The 14,788-nt window shown below is 33.9% G+C and overlaps 1 protein-coding gene across 1 annotated transcript in view; it reads left to right on the top strand.

Annotated features, from left to right (window-relative positions):
• DHX15 (DEAH-box helicase 15) overlaps nucleotides 1-14,788 on the top strand; it is a 52,662-nt gene that overhangs the window by 32,580 nt on the left and 5,294 nt on the right. The window contains exons 6-11 of the mRNA XM_019743862.2: nucleotides 369-536; nucleotides 7,144-7,230; nucleotides 8,278-8,427; nucleotides 8,823-8,931; nucleotides 9,287-9,478; nucleotides 12,356-12,478. Coding sequence (XP_019599421.1) covers nucleotides 369-536; nucleotides 7,144-7,230; nucleotides 8,278-8,427; nucleotides 8,823-8,931; nucleotides 9,287-9,478; nucleotides 12,356-12,478 — 829 coding nt within the window. The remainder of the gene's footprint in view (nucleotides 1-368; nucleotides 537-7,143; nucleotides 7,231-8,277; nucleotides 8,428-8,822; nucleotides 8,932-9,286; nucleotides 9,479-12,355; nucleotides 12,479-14,788) is intronic.

Here is a 14,788-nt window from a genome sequence, read left to right as displayed (position 1 = left end):
TAAATCACAGTTACTTTTGCACCAACCTATATTAGCACATCAATTTCTTTCAGATTGTAAAAATTAAAAAGGTTATGAGTACAATTAAATATTCCTGGATGAGAATTTTCAATTTTAATACAGTTTGTTGAGAATTAGAACATCCGATGACTTAAGAAAAGGGGTGTGGGATGCCAATAGGGCAGTTTGTGTTTATTTGGCTACAGCGGTCAAAGTTTCTTGGATTATTTTGGAAATCCCAATGAAATTTGTTAAATCAGTTTTGGTTACTAAATTGAAAATATGGCCCATAAAACTCGGAATGTGATAAATACTTAAAATGTTCAGTGTATTCGTTTTGTTTTCAGACTCAAACTTTTATTTTGTAGGAAATTGATGAAGCCTGTAAGAGAATAAAACGTGAGGTTGATGATTTGGGCCCTGAAGTTGGTGACATTAAAATCATTCCATTATACTCTACCCTCCCACCTCAGCAACAGCAACGCATTTTTGAACCTCCACCTCCAAAAAAACAGAATGGAGCAATTGGAAGAAAGGTAGTATAGAAATGTTCTTTATAAACATTTCATGTGTACTTTAAGAATTGTCTATGAGATATCAAACTTTATTGAATTACAAAGGACTTAAGTTACGGGTGATTGTGAACTGAATTATACACTACAAAATAATCTACATTTTAAAAGTTAAGTAGAAAGAAATGTATTTGGGTGGACTTTTGAATATCATTTGACCTCAAAGAAAGAGCAGGAACAGCTTTCCCCCTCTCAGGAAGTCACCTCTTAGCAAATGGAAGGTTGGTTAAAGTGGGTTAAGAAAGAGGAAAGATAGCCAAGTGCTCTCGTTCTTTCCCTTAAATCACTTGGCAAAAGCTAAGCACTGTTTTCTTCAGTGCCTTTGCTTCTGCCTAGAATTTTCTTCAATATCTAACCTGTGTCGTGTCTATAGGTATAAAATGTTGACTGTACAGATCTCTTAACGGTGGCACAAATTACACTGCATAGATATGTGGGTTTCTTGCAGGCAGGATCTGTGGATCTTTTTGGTGTAGATGTGTGCCTGGCACAGGAAGGGAACAAGGATTTTCCAATGCTGTTTCTGGGTGCTTTGTTGGGGATTGGAAGGGGATCTGAGTTCTAGTTTGAAACTGCAGCTGTGCTTTTGTTTTTTAAGAATACTAGCATCTAAAACAAAATAGGCCCTTGTAAATAATCCACTATAAGTTTGTTGAGTATATTTGTGTAGAAAGAAGTCTTTTATCTGAAATACTCATTTATTATGTACTTGTCAGTCAATTTTGGAATCTTGCTTTTCTTATATCTTTTTGCTAATATTTTCAATGATTTGAAAAATTACAAATTAATAAATATATTAACTATATCATGGCTTATTATTTCTTTACATGGCTGTGTAAAAGTTAAATGAACCAAAAATATTTTTCAAAGTGAAAGAACTTACTGAATGGAAATAAATCACCAGCCTAGTGGAATTGAAATTAACAGGTTGATAGGGGGAAAAATCAGTTTTTGAATTTTTCATAGATCAGCAAGAGTAGTGACTGCCTTAAAAAATAGCTTCATTAATATTGTAATTCACAATTATTGTCATGTTGTCTGTAGAACAACTTCAAATATTTTTCTCTTGTTACTTTATGTGCATTCTGAACTTGGGGGGATAGAAGTTTTATGGGATTCATTTAGTATACAGTGTTTTTGAAGGTGATTTGTTCACTGAAAATACTAATTCTCAAGTTTTTAGCTTGATTCTATAATATCAGCAGTGTATATAAAGTAGCAATTTTTAAGCATTTCCATAGTAAAGAGTTAATGCATCCTCCAGGCAGAGGATTTAATTTTTCTTGAAATCAAGTGCATTTTGTATATCTGCATTTGTTTAATTTTAAAATGGTTTTTATCTATCCTTGAGTAAAATTGGCATACAGCAAGATTTAATGTTTGTCTTTTCATGTTATTCATTTCATTCCGTTTTGAGTTACTTTGAGATATATGGGCCCACGCTTATTAAAACTCATTTTACATGTGAGCCCTTCTTTGCTCTGTTAATTTAGGGGCCAATTCAATGCATGAATCTGCAACTTAAACCCATGGAGTAGAATTAGTTTTTTTGTGTGTTTTAACTATTGCTTTCTGTGTTCTTGTGAATCCTAAGGATATTGAGGAATATGTTTTCACTGAAAAGTGATTCTTTGAGCAGCTGGTTATAACAGAGATGATGGGGGACCATTGGGGTCCCCAAGGTTTGGGCTTACCTTGGCTTTTAATTTAGAATCATAACTATGGGCCGATGCCACTTCATCATCCATTGATGGTACTTCGTTCAGCTATTGATACTCATTTGTTCAGCTAAAGCTATAGGATCTCTTATTGGGAAATCGTCTTCATCAAATAAGTCATCTTCATCTTAAAGGTTGAGAAGAGCACTGTCATAGCTTCCCTGGATGATTGGAGAGAGGAAGGACTTCCTTGGCAATTGATACATCATTTGTATGTTGAGGAAGAATATTTTGAAGCCCATGTTTAAGGGAAAATGAAAATTTTTTATAGAAGGCCAGTTCATAAAGGAGGATTTACTCCACAAGGAGGTAGGGGTGCCAACTGAAAACCTGGGAGAACTGAAACACACCAGCCAAGATGAGCAAGTGACCACCAGACCCAGGGCCTGGCTGGCCCAGATAGAAAGGGAGAAGGGATTGGTGAGTTTACAGGGAAGGAGACAAGGGTAAGAATTACGGTTCACACGGGTTCTATGAGGGAGAATGGATACTAGAACGGGAAAAACTGGTGTTTTCCTGGTGTTAACAAATGTAACAACTTTGATAATACCCTGTCTACCTTATAAAACAAAGGACTGGAGGCCAAGGCTTGATCCCTCCATCATGAATTTATTAATTAAACGTTACTGTGCCAGTTACTGGAATGGAGCTTTCATTCAAGAGTGTTAACTGTCCCTGATAGTCACAATTAATTTAAAATTACGTGAGAACATTTAGGGACTTCCTGCTTCCAGTTGTATAAAACAAAATACAATCTGATTCATTTTGTTAAATTGTTTACATATTTTGTTCTAATACAAAGATAATAGCATAGAGTGGACTATAATTATTGAAAGGTTTGGAACAAAGATAATTATTTAATAGTTTTTAAAATTTCACCAGAATAATTGTAATTTGTATTACTTTATATTTGGTGGGTACCTTTTAGAAGGTAGTGCCTTATTTGCTATTTTTCTTTGTATTTATGCAAAATAGTTTATAATTTTTGGTCAAACTAGCAAAGCTTTTTAAAAGTGTTAAATTTTTTAAATGTAGCCTATATTACAGGTAAAGTTTCATGGGCATCTGGGGGACTTAACTAGCATTCCTTTTACAACTAGTTACTTAGTTCCACTTATGTAGATTTCTAACATAGTGCTTGCTAATGGTGAACTGTTTCAGGTTTCTAATGATTAAGAAAGGTTGAGAATGCAATACATGTATTTATGTGAGGGATAGATATTTTTACCTATTTTGATAATAATGCTTGATGTTTATTCAATCAAGTACTTGACTTTAAGCTATAGCAACAGCATTCGTATATATACATTCAAGTTTACTCATCAGTAAATCACTTCTATGTATCTTTGACTGAGACTTATAATTGCTGTATTATAGATTTGGTATTAAAATCGAGCAACTATTCTTTGATTTTATTTAGTTTTCATTTTGTCCATACAAATAGCTGGTTTTTCTGTAGCCTATCTTACAGTTTACTAATTAACATAGCTCAGAGCATACATCGCTCAATAAAAAAGAGAAATGGCCCTTGTGGAGATGGTTCTATAGTTTCAAAGAGAGACTTAATGATCCACTGTTTGAAGATAACTTAGTATGGTGCTGCTGGGATGTGTACAAACAAATAAGTTAATATCCATTCTGAATTGGAGACTCCCTCAGAGTTCCCTGGGGACTAAAATTCCAAAGTAGTTTAACCTAAGTGTATTATTGTGTCCAAAAAATTCAAGTAGAGCAACTAAAGTATGCTGAGTTCTACTACTTTGAAGTGAAATTATTGAAATAAATCATAGTGGATCCCATTAGAAGGTATAGTATTGAGGGTATAGTGTGGCTGTATCCTAAAACTAGATGAAAGCTTATTCTTTGCACACTTAATATATAAAAAGAAAAATGGCAAGAATGTCAAACATTTTGCCGTAGAGTTTATTCTGTATTTGGGGTTATTTACCTGAAACAGTTATTTGGCCAATGAGGTTTGAACACTTTTTAAGGCCCTTTGAACACTTATTGCCCAGTTACAGTCTAGAAAGCTTTTACCATTTATATATGTAGTCCCATTGGTCATGTGTTAGTCCCTGGACAAATTCAGGATGATGTTGTGTTCTCACCAGTTCTTAATTAGATCATGTGCTGTTTTACATCTAGAATATACTTAGGGCTTGCCTCTGCTCATTGCTAAGATTTCAAGTCAGCTAGATAACTTTTATCATCTCATTTATTTGTTCTTTTGCATTATGTATGTGTATGTGTTTTATTTAACCTTAGCTAGCTAGTATTATTCCTCGAGCTCTAGTCATTAGAAGTACCCTCAAAGACATGCAGTTTGTTACATGAGTTTTCCTCCTGTTTGTCCCCAAATTTACCTCTTAATGGGTCAGAATCATGCCCTTTTTTTCATGGTGATAGACACACTTTAGTAATTGATAAATCTATGGTAGATAGGTCCTACTCAAAAAAAAAAATTAAATGTTACTACTTTAAAGCTTTTTTACCAGTTTACTTTTAGTCTTTGGAGAAAGTCCAGAGATCATCCTTCTGTAAGGTCGTTTTTAAGACTCACATTTTAGAGTTTGACTTTTAGATGGCAGAAGACTCAGTAATGACATGGGGCTTGCCAAGTTGGCGTAATCACCTGATTCTTAAACACTTGTGGAATCATACGTTCTCACCTCCTTATAAGTATTTCATAATTTGTCACAAACGCAGAAACAAAACATGCACACCAAATAAAATTATTTTGTGGAGAGAAATTAACTATTTTTAAATAACTCTAAAGAGTCGATAACATCAAGAAATTCTTATCACATTGTCTGTATTCTATTCTAGAAGCAGTAATGTGTGCAATGCATTTTTTTCCAAGTAACTTTTTTTTAAAAAAAGCGATTTCTTCCATTGTCCTAAAGATCTATCCAGAACTATATCAATTTTCACTCCAGAATTCCAGATAACCAGACCTCTTACATAATCACAAACATGTATAATTCCGTATTCATTGTCTTTTTATTTTTTTCAATCTTGTTTTAGCTAGACTGATAAGAGTTACCAAAGAAAATTGAAGCTTGATGGTGTTCAAACCTTTCTACTTAGCTACTTAGGTTTGACTGCTGGTTCTGCCACCTACCCCTAAATTCATTGCTGCTTCTCCTACGAGACACTTTCTAGAACAATATTAAACTCAGGTCCTCTTTATTCAAGCTCACCTGTCAACTTTATATACCTTGTTTATGTTTGCTTTGGTTCTAGTTATTAACCATCCGTGTCATCTAAATGTCTTAAAAATGTGTTTCAGTCACATCAAAACATCTCTGGTTTCTTACTCATTTTTTGATTAGCAGTCTTTTAAACCGACCAATGGAAAAAGGACACATTTTGTTTTTAGACATGTAAATCATTCTAAAATAATATCCTGTTAGTGAATCTCCAGTAAGCTTTTAAATCTCCAAGATTTCCTGTTTGCATGAGTTCTTTTGTTGATGTGCCTAGGGGCCTTCTTGCCTACCATGTTTCCCTGAAAATAAGACCTAGCCGGTCCATCAGCTCTAATGCGCCTGTTGGAGCAAACATTAACGTAAGACCCCTGTATTATATTATGTTATATTAATTATACCTGGTCTTATTTTACTACAAGTAAAAGTAAAACTTACAGTAAAATAAGACCAGGTCTTACATTAATTTTTGCTCCAAAAGACGCATTAGAGCTAATGGTCCAGCTAGAGCTTCTTTTCAGGGAAACACGGTATGTGTCCTTGTTCAAACTGAACCTTCTGTTGCTAGTGCTCATACCTTTTCTCTTGTGGGTAAATCCCTCCTTACCTTCAATATCTCCTAAATGCCATTTTCTCAGGAAGCTTTCCTTGTCTTCGCTGTGGAAGTAAACCCTTTTTAAATCTCACAGGGCATCTTTGGTGTCATTTACACTTTCTATCCATGTCTAATCTTCCTTTACAAACTGTAAAAGCTATAAGAGCAGACTCTATCTGATTTATCTTCTGTGTCAGCTGCTTGCATGTACAGGCATCTCCCACTTAATGGCAGTAATCTGTTCCTGAAAATCAGATGCTCTGAGTAAAAATACTAATGATCTCATTTTTCCATTGTTTAAAAAGGAAAAAAATATGTAACATGTTATTCTCAAGTCCCTAATCAATTTCCTAAAACACCTAGAATATAGTAAAACACCACATAAAAAAGCAAGCTATCATATTAGTATGTGAATGCTTTAAACATTATTCCCTGTCAATGAAAAGTTCAACTGATTCTTAAAAATTGAGTTTATACAGTGACATATTACGTGTCATCCCCTTTGAGATTGTATAATTTTCCCAAACATCTCCATTTCATTCTCATGATCTGCTAACTCTTCTTGGATTGTAGTTTGAGATTTTCTCCCCCGCCCCCATGTGCCGTTTTGTTTAAAATGTTGAGTTTTGGTGACAAAATTTTTCTTTGTAAATATTGCCTGAAAGTTTTGAAAGATGTACATGTTTTACGGAGTTTTGATATTAACCAGGAAGTGTTCTAATAGGGAGACATTTTGTAAGGTAAGCTGTATTGCTTTATTGATGTTTTCCTTCTGATGCTATCCTTCTGTTTGAATAATCAAAACATAATTGGTTGAGTGATAACCTGAAGTAATAGCTTTTGTTGAAAAAGGAAGTTGCTTTGATGAGGTAAATAAAATTTTGAATTCTTAAATATTAGTCTTTTTATAGCATTGGCCATTGAAGATCAAACCTTTAAGTTTGTTTACTGCATTGAAATTTGATGTTAGTGAAAGTTAAGAGTTAATCTTACTGTTATTTGAATTTTATTTGACTTGTGATATCATTTATATACTGTTTATTTCTAAACAGGTAGTTGTGTCAACTAACATTGCAGAGACATCTTTGACAATAGATGGTGTGGTATTTGTGATTGATCCTGGATTTGCGAAGCAGAAGGTACATATTAGTATGATCGCCGTATAGTTTATAAATTAGTGTTAGCTTAACAGTACTTACTGCCTACTCATTTAATGGCTGAAATTTACTTTCTGAATTCTTTTTTTAGAATTATTTTTCTGTGTGTGTTTCATTTTTCAGACTTCTATTATATGAGCCCATTTGTGCTCTAATTGGCTCTAACATATTAAGCCCATGTTTAGTGTTTAATCTTATGCTCTTTTTCTTTTGCGGTTTTATTTATTTTTAAGCCTGCATTTCCTTTGTTTCTATATAATAATGGTATTTTGGTTTGTATGTTTATTTACGGAATATGGGGGTAGAAGTAAGATTACAGGACTATCATCCCTGCAGATAAGTTATTTACCAACTAAATTAGAGTTCCTGTTATGTGCCAGGAATAGTATTTGGGGAAAAGGTACTATGTTAACCTTTAGTTTAATAGTACTGAATCCCAAGCACTTTTGCCAAATGAAGTGACTACTCAATGAATACTCTTTTATTATTTAAAGATCTTTGATTACATTTGATTATATTTTATATCAAATTTTATGTAATTGGGAAAATTCATTGTACATAATATTCATGTTTTTTGATGGAAAACTTTCCCTTTAAACTGAAAGCATATAACTGACTTCTTCTGTACCAAGTTTAAAATATTTTTCTTGATGTCCACTCTGAACATCAGGTGTTAGAATTGACAGGTTCTTTTCAGGCAAAAGCCTTCAGTGCTATCCACTATAAAAGCAAGGTGTAAAACTGGTCGAACTGAAATTATTTTAAATTAGGAAGAGTAAAGATGATCTGTGTGTTAGATAAGAGTTTTTTTCATGTTAGCTTGAATCTTTCAGAAAGGAGTCAGAACATCTGAAAGGAGGTTAAGGCATTAGGACGACGACTTCTGCTTCTGTTATAGTGTGATTTGTGGTGGTCATCCATACTGTGTTTATTTTCGGAATTACTCTGGGCTTTGGGTACTTCCGTTAGATCACAGTTTTGTGTTTAATTGAAGAAAGAGTCATTCTTCTATTATTTCCATTCTAATAGGTGTACAATCCTCGAATCAGAGTTGAATCCCTTTTGGTGACAGCTATTAGTAAAGCTTCAGCTCAACAAAGGGCTGGTCGAGCTGGACGTACCAGACCTGGGAAATGCTTCAGACTTTACACAGAGAAAGCTTATAAAACAGAAATGCAGGTACGAGGTTTTACTGTATCCTTCCTACATGTTTGGAAGATTAAGTTGGATTTGTTACCACAGGAAAATTGCTTAATTTGCTTCATCTTACCTTTTGGCACCATAAACTTCTTAGTATTTTCCTGAGTGAGATTATTGGTATGGTCTAGCAGTGCAACTCTTGTTACACTTGGAAGTGGAGGTGGACAGCAGCAGTAACACTTTGAACCCTATAAAGATAATTCACAGAAAGTGTCATTCCTTTCGAATCTATTCCACAAGTATTTTTCTCATCTGAGTCAGTGGTGTAGAAATAATGCACAGTAAATAAGGAGGCAGAGAATAGATGTGTTTTGTTTTTTGGAGCAAGAGGATTGAGGAATATTTAACAAAGCAACATTTTTGTTTTTTGCTAGGATAACACCTATCCTGAGATTTTGCGTTCTAATTTAGGATCAGTTGTGTTACAGTTGAAGAAACTTGGTATTGATGATTTGGTGCATTTTGACTTTATGGATCCACCAGGTATGAATTCTCAACATATGTTATCAAACCTTTTAACCAAAATTGATTCTCTTTTCTCTGTATCCTATTTAGTCTACATATAAAAAACATTTTACCTTTTTCTTCGAATAAGCGTCAAGTAAGTCCTATGTGTTAGCATTAAAACTAAGAGTGATAATTATATGACTAGCTTTTTCTTTCCTTCAGAATAACTATTATTCTGGGAGATGTTCGTAATTGAGTTTGTTGACAGTTTGAGTTTTCAGTTTTGTCCATGGAAGGATGAAAAGTGAGAATGCTTATAATAGTTTGTACTTTGTCGACATTTTTGCTTGCTGAAGGCAACTTGTCTAATAGATTGCCTTTTTTTCCCCAGCTCCCGAAACTCTGATGAGAGCCCTAGAACTTTTGAATTACCTGGCTGCTTTAAATGACGATGGAGATCTGACTGAATTGGGATCCATGATGGCAGAGTTTCCTCTAGACCCACAGCTCGCTAAAATGGTTATTGCAAGTTGTGACTACAACTGTTCTAATGAGGTCCTATCTATTACTGCTATGTTGTCAGGTAATAGAGGGAAAGGAACTAAAAAAAACCCAGCTCCTCAAAGTTTGGGTGGACTTCACTTTTGGTTTTGTTTTTTAATATTTAGTATGATAGTGGATTTTATAGATGGTTTTAAGGAACTCATTCTGTTTCCTAAATACCTTGTAAATAGCTTTATAATGACATATTATTTAGAAAAAGTAAAGTAAGTCATTGTGCACAAAATACAGTAAAAACATTGGCTCTCTTGAGTGCAAATAAAAATTTCAGTAAGAAAATAAGTCTGAACACCATTGTAACAGGTTTTTGGTAGGTCTGTCAGTTTTGTGGTTTATTACTGACAATACAAGAAGAACTTTGTTCTAGTACTCGGCACTATTAAGTGAGCCTGAGAGAAACCCAAACTATGATTTAATGTAAGCTTTTTCTGCTTATATAAATATGTATTCCAGTGGCTGTCATCATAAATTTCAAGCTTAGCATCAGATAAATAAGTAGTAATGTAGAGTTTTAGGCTTAAAATGTCATCTGATAACAGTTCTTTTCCAATAGAAGAAAGACACTTGATTAAGAAAATACACCTAATAGAAAAAATTGCTAATTTTGAAAACTGGAACATTAAGCTGTAGTGCTGTTTTAGTAGCAGTAAAGCTTAAGCCACAAATGAATAGTAATTTGGAAATTACACTTTCTAAAAAGAAGAAATATTGTTAATATATAAATATACACTGACTCTTCTAGCTAAACATAAAAGTTTTTATTGACCATGGAGGTATTCTATAATACTAGTTTTAGTACTGGGGAGACTTGACTTCCGGTCACAGAGTGGTTTATCGGTCTTTATTATAACTTATGCCTCAGATAATTCAAAAATGTTATACGGAATTAAAGAATAAATTAAAAACATTTCTAAAAATAAAAATTTCGGCCTAGTTTAGATGTATGGTATATTTTAATGGTGTGAATTTTTTTTTCCTAAGAATTAGCTCAAATGTTTTTTTTTTCAGAGTTATGACTGATCAGACTCAGAGCAGATGGGCAGGGCAGTGTATTGAATCATTTTAATTAAATTGTAGTCTCACTTGCGGAGGTGGTGGTAGGTTGTTGTCTGCCTTTCTTATATGTTGTGCGTTAGATTTCCCAGTGGTGCTATCCCAAGACTTTAGATTTTAGAGAAAGAGGGCAAGAGTTAACAGATTATTTGTGTGTTTATTTGTTATTTGTCCAGTTTTTATTTTTCCAAGTTCTCTTGTCAGGAATACTATATAATAACCAGTTTGAATTTAGCGTGTTAGTCCCTTACAAAATTGGTCATTGTGATGCAGTTGAAATCTTCCAACTACATGTCTTACTTGTAATAGTTGTGCAAAACATAGGGTTTACTGGTCGTCATTTTAACACATCAAGAGAGTGAACAGTTATTAAGCATGGCATTTGTTGGGGGAAATGTTGAAGGGTGAGGAAGAACTCATGGAACAAAAAGATTGCTGAGCTTGTTTGTAATGCTTTGTTTGAAAGTTTGTGAAGTTTTCAGGTCCTGATATAAATAGTGCAAATCAGGGTCCTTATGGGGTGCTACTTATTCCTACTAATAACTGGTAGCTAGTTCACATTAACTTTCACAGCTCTGAGAGGTTTCTGTACTTTTATGAATTACTTGCTTCAATTCATTAAGCAAGACTTTTACTATTTACTGTGATCATGTGTCATTGTCTCTTTGGTTTCTTTGGCTTCTTTGACATCTTTAAAGGGGAAACTGTATGGGAAAGAGAAATTTGATACTGTATATGATTTCATTGTCGATTATTCCCATTATCTTCTATCTGAACTGATAATTTATAATTTTTTGAATTGACAAGGTTTTAACAGCTTTAAAAATGTGTGACTAAGTCCCCAGCTGTTAAGTTATTTTTATTTTCGTATTGCCTTTATGACTATGGAATTGCTAAAGTGAATTAAGGAAAGTTGTATTTCAAAAAATGTAGTGCACGCTTTGTAACAACTTAAACTTTTATGTGAATTAATACTGAGGCTCTACACAAATACTGTAGTTACATATTTTGATGACCCTTGAAATAATGACTGTTTTAGACTAATTGTCAACTTTTTAAATAATTGGATTTTGCTTTTATGTTGAGGTTTTGATTCAAATAACAGGTTTTTAAAAAAAAAACACACTTGGGGCTTTATTTACTAATCTTGTTAAAATGCTGAAAAACTAGGCTGAATATCTCCAGCCTTTTTGAATTTTCTTAATTCAAAGGCGGTTTAACCTTCCACCACTACTGCTATCATCAAAACCCAAGATTTCTTTTTCTTTTCTTTTTTTTTTTTAATGTTTCGTATGCTTCTGCTCACCGGTGCTAATAGTGATACCCACCAGTTGGTAATAGCCACAGCACTAGGGAAAAAAATTACGATGGAAATGTGGCAGTAGACTGGTTGGAAAGTTTTTAGCCCTGCAGTGGGCAAGTGTAGCTTCTTAACTCTCCTAGCCATTCAGTGGGTTCAATGGATGGCCTTTTGAAAAATTACATCTAGCTAAAAGGCTATTGACACCATAATTCTGGTTATTGGTAGAGCTATCAGCACTGGTTTTTGAAATAAGTTGAGCTTTCTAGTATCTCGATGGCCTTCAGAATAGCTGTCTGATGCCTACTTTTAGATCTAGTTAAAGTAATCAGGTACTCTGTAGCTTTGAAACCCTCTTGTCTTACAGATGGGGTTAGGTGTTGATGTACCAAATCAAGGTAGTAAACAGTCCAAGATGCAGTTGGAGGCCATCCTGCCCTGCCCTATGCTCTGTGAACTGACCTAGCTAGGCCTTGTTCCTCTATCTGTGAATGCGTGACTCATCGATATGGGCGTTTGTGTTGGGCCCATACCAACCTTGTTTAGTCCCACAGTGTTTTGTTCGCCCCACGGAGGCCAAGAAAGCCGCAGATGAGGCCAAGATGAGATTTGCCCACATAGATGGAGATCATCTGACACTGCTGAATGTCTACCACGCTTTTAAACAAAGTAAGTGTCAATTACGTTGAAGGCACTCTTTGTCTAAATGTCACATGCATCATATAAGATGGTTCTTCATCTTACTTTTCATTTATTATTTGTGACAACTTTACATTAGAACCCCAGAGGTACTTTAGAAAAAACTGACTAACACTGAAGATAGAAATTGCCAATGTTTTTTAAAGTTTTACTTTTATAATCAGTGATGGGGGACAGCAATTATAGAAAGCTGGAAAACACGGCAATAAAAATGATATACTTGTATAAAATTTACCTCTAACATACATATTTTGATATACTTAACTTCTGTTCATTTCCATATATTTTGCCTTTTTTGTGAATAGTTTTGTATCATTTAGAGAATCATTACTGTAATATTTTTGCTAATAAATAGCTTTACATAAAATAAAACTAACAAAGTAGAAAAATGGACAACAAATGTAAATGACCATTCTCAGTCAGGCTATAAGTGGTTTGTAAATTCTCATGAAGCAAAATTCAACTCTTCAAGAAATGCATTATTATTGAGAAGTACCATTTTCTCACCTATGTAATTGGCAAAGGTTAAAAAACAGTAAGCTGTGTATGAGTGGGTGTAATGGATCAATTATACAACAGAGGTGGGAATATAAATTGTCGTCTTTATGAAAAGCAGATTTTATGTTATCAAGAACCTTAACAAATCCATACCCTTCGACTAGAAATAATCTATGAAATTATCTTTTAGTATTCTGTGGACACAGATAATAATTAAAGATTTTCATCCCAGAATTATTTATGATAGTAAAAATGGTAACAACCTAAATGCCCACCAGTAGAAAGATGATTCAGTGATTTATGCTATAGTCACATGATGTTCTAGCTTTAAATCATGTTTTCAGAGACTATTTGATGACATGAAAAACATTTTCCAGTTAATCAAATTATTGATAGATGCTGTTGTTGGAATGCACCATTTATAAAATTAATGAGAGGAAAACTGCAGCAATAACTCCCAACAGATTCTGAAAGTGTTTGATTTCTACGTATCAGTAGATTAAAGACTATCCCTGATAGGACAGGTCATTTCAAGAATTCTGTATTCCTCTTGTGTGCCGAACTGTATCATACTGGTTAATACTGTGTGATGTCAGACACATAACCTATTAACAGACTGTGGTAACTACTGTAAAGGGAAGGTCTTGAGAAGGAGCAGATTCACATCCATCTTGGTTTTTAAAATGCTTTGATACTAGTAAGATACTGTTTTAAGTGGTAATTAAAGGACTTCTAACGGAGCAGGGATTTTTTTGTTTTGTTTTGTTTTACCCTATTACTCTCACAAGACGTTTTAATTCTTTTAAAATTAAGATAATACTATTTTGTCATTTAAGCTTTTGATAACTAGCATGGCAGTGTATTTGGATTTCATAATTGTGTTACGAATATGAAATTTAATAGACCTGTATTTTGATTTTAAATATAAATGTAACGATGCGATGTTTGAAATTAGAGGGATATAAGATTTAAAAGTGATAAAATTACTAAATAATGCTTGTTTTTTATGCACATACTTGATAGGAGCTTTCAGTGGAATCATTGAACACTAGATATCTACAAAAGCTTTATCCTTCTCCTAAATAGGACTAGCAGTTAGAGGAAGTGTTCTGAGTTAGAATGATAGCACCTACTCGCTAGTGCAAATATCAAACTTGTAGATCTATTTGGACATTTCATATTCATTGAATTTGGATTGTTTTCACTATTCTAAATGATGCTGTGTTATGTTATTGAAACATTAAGTATATTTGAAAAATAGCAAGTATATTTCAGGTATTAGTCAAGGGATCTTGAGATAAAATGGTTGATTGCATAGTAAAGCTAAAATTCCTCTTAATACTGTAAAGTGTGATAAAAAATACGGTAAATGTTTAAATTTTTAAAAACTTATTACAGTAAAAGACACATTACCGTTGATCCCCCTCAAAATACTTCTCTCTTCGAACACACTTATCCCATCGTTTTTTCACTTTCTGAAGCAATTCTGGAAGTCCTCTTTTGTGAGTGTCTTTAGTTGCCCTGTCGTGGCTGCCTTGATGTTCTGAATCATTTTGACTTTGGGGAAGAGCCAGAAGTCACATGGTGCCAGATCTGGTGAATAAGGTGGATGAGGACACACCGTCATGTTTTTATTTGGCAGAAATTGCCATATCAGATGTGTGACACGGGACGGGTTGTGATTTAAAAAAATATGGTGAATAATGCTGTTGAGTGCCATCCAACAGAAAGGCGAGGATCTTCAATACAGGAAGTCCCCTTAGTAACAGTGTGTGACAAGTT

This window comes from Rhinolophus sinicus, linkage group LG02 (assembly GCF_036562045.2).
Source record: "Rhinolophus sinicus isolate RSC01 linkage group LG02, ASM3656204v1, whole genome shotgun sequence".
Taxonomy (NCBI): domain Eukaryota; kingdom Metazoa; phylum Chordata; class Mammalia; order Chiroptera; family Rhinolophidae; genus Rhinolophus; species Rhinolophus sinicus.
This window is presented reverse-complemented; position numbering and strand designations above follow the sequence as displayed.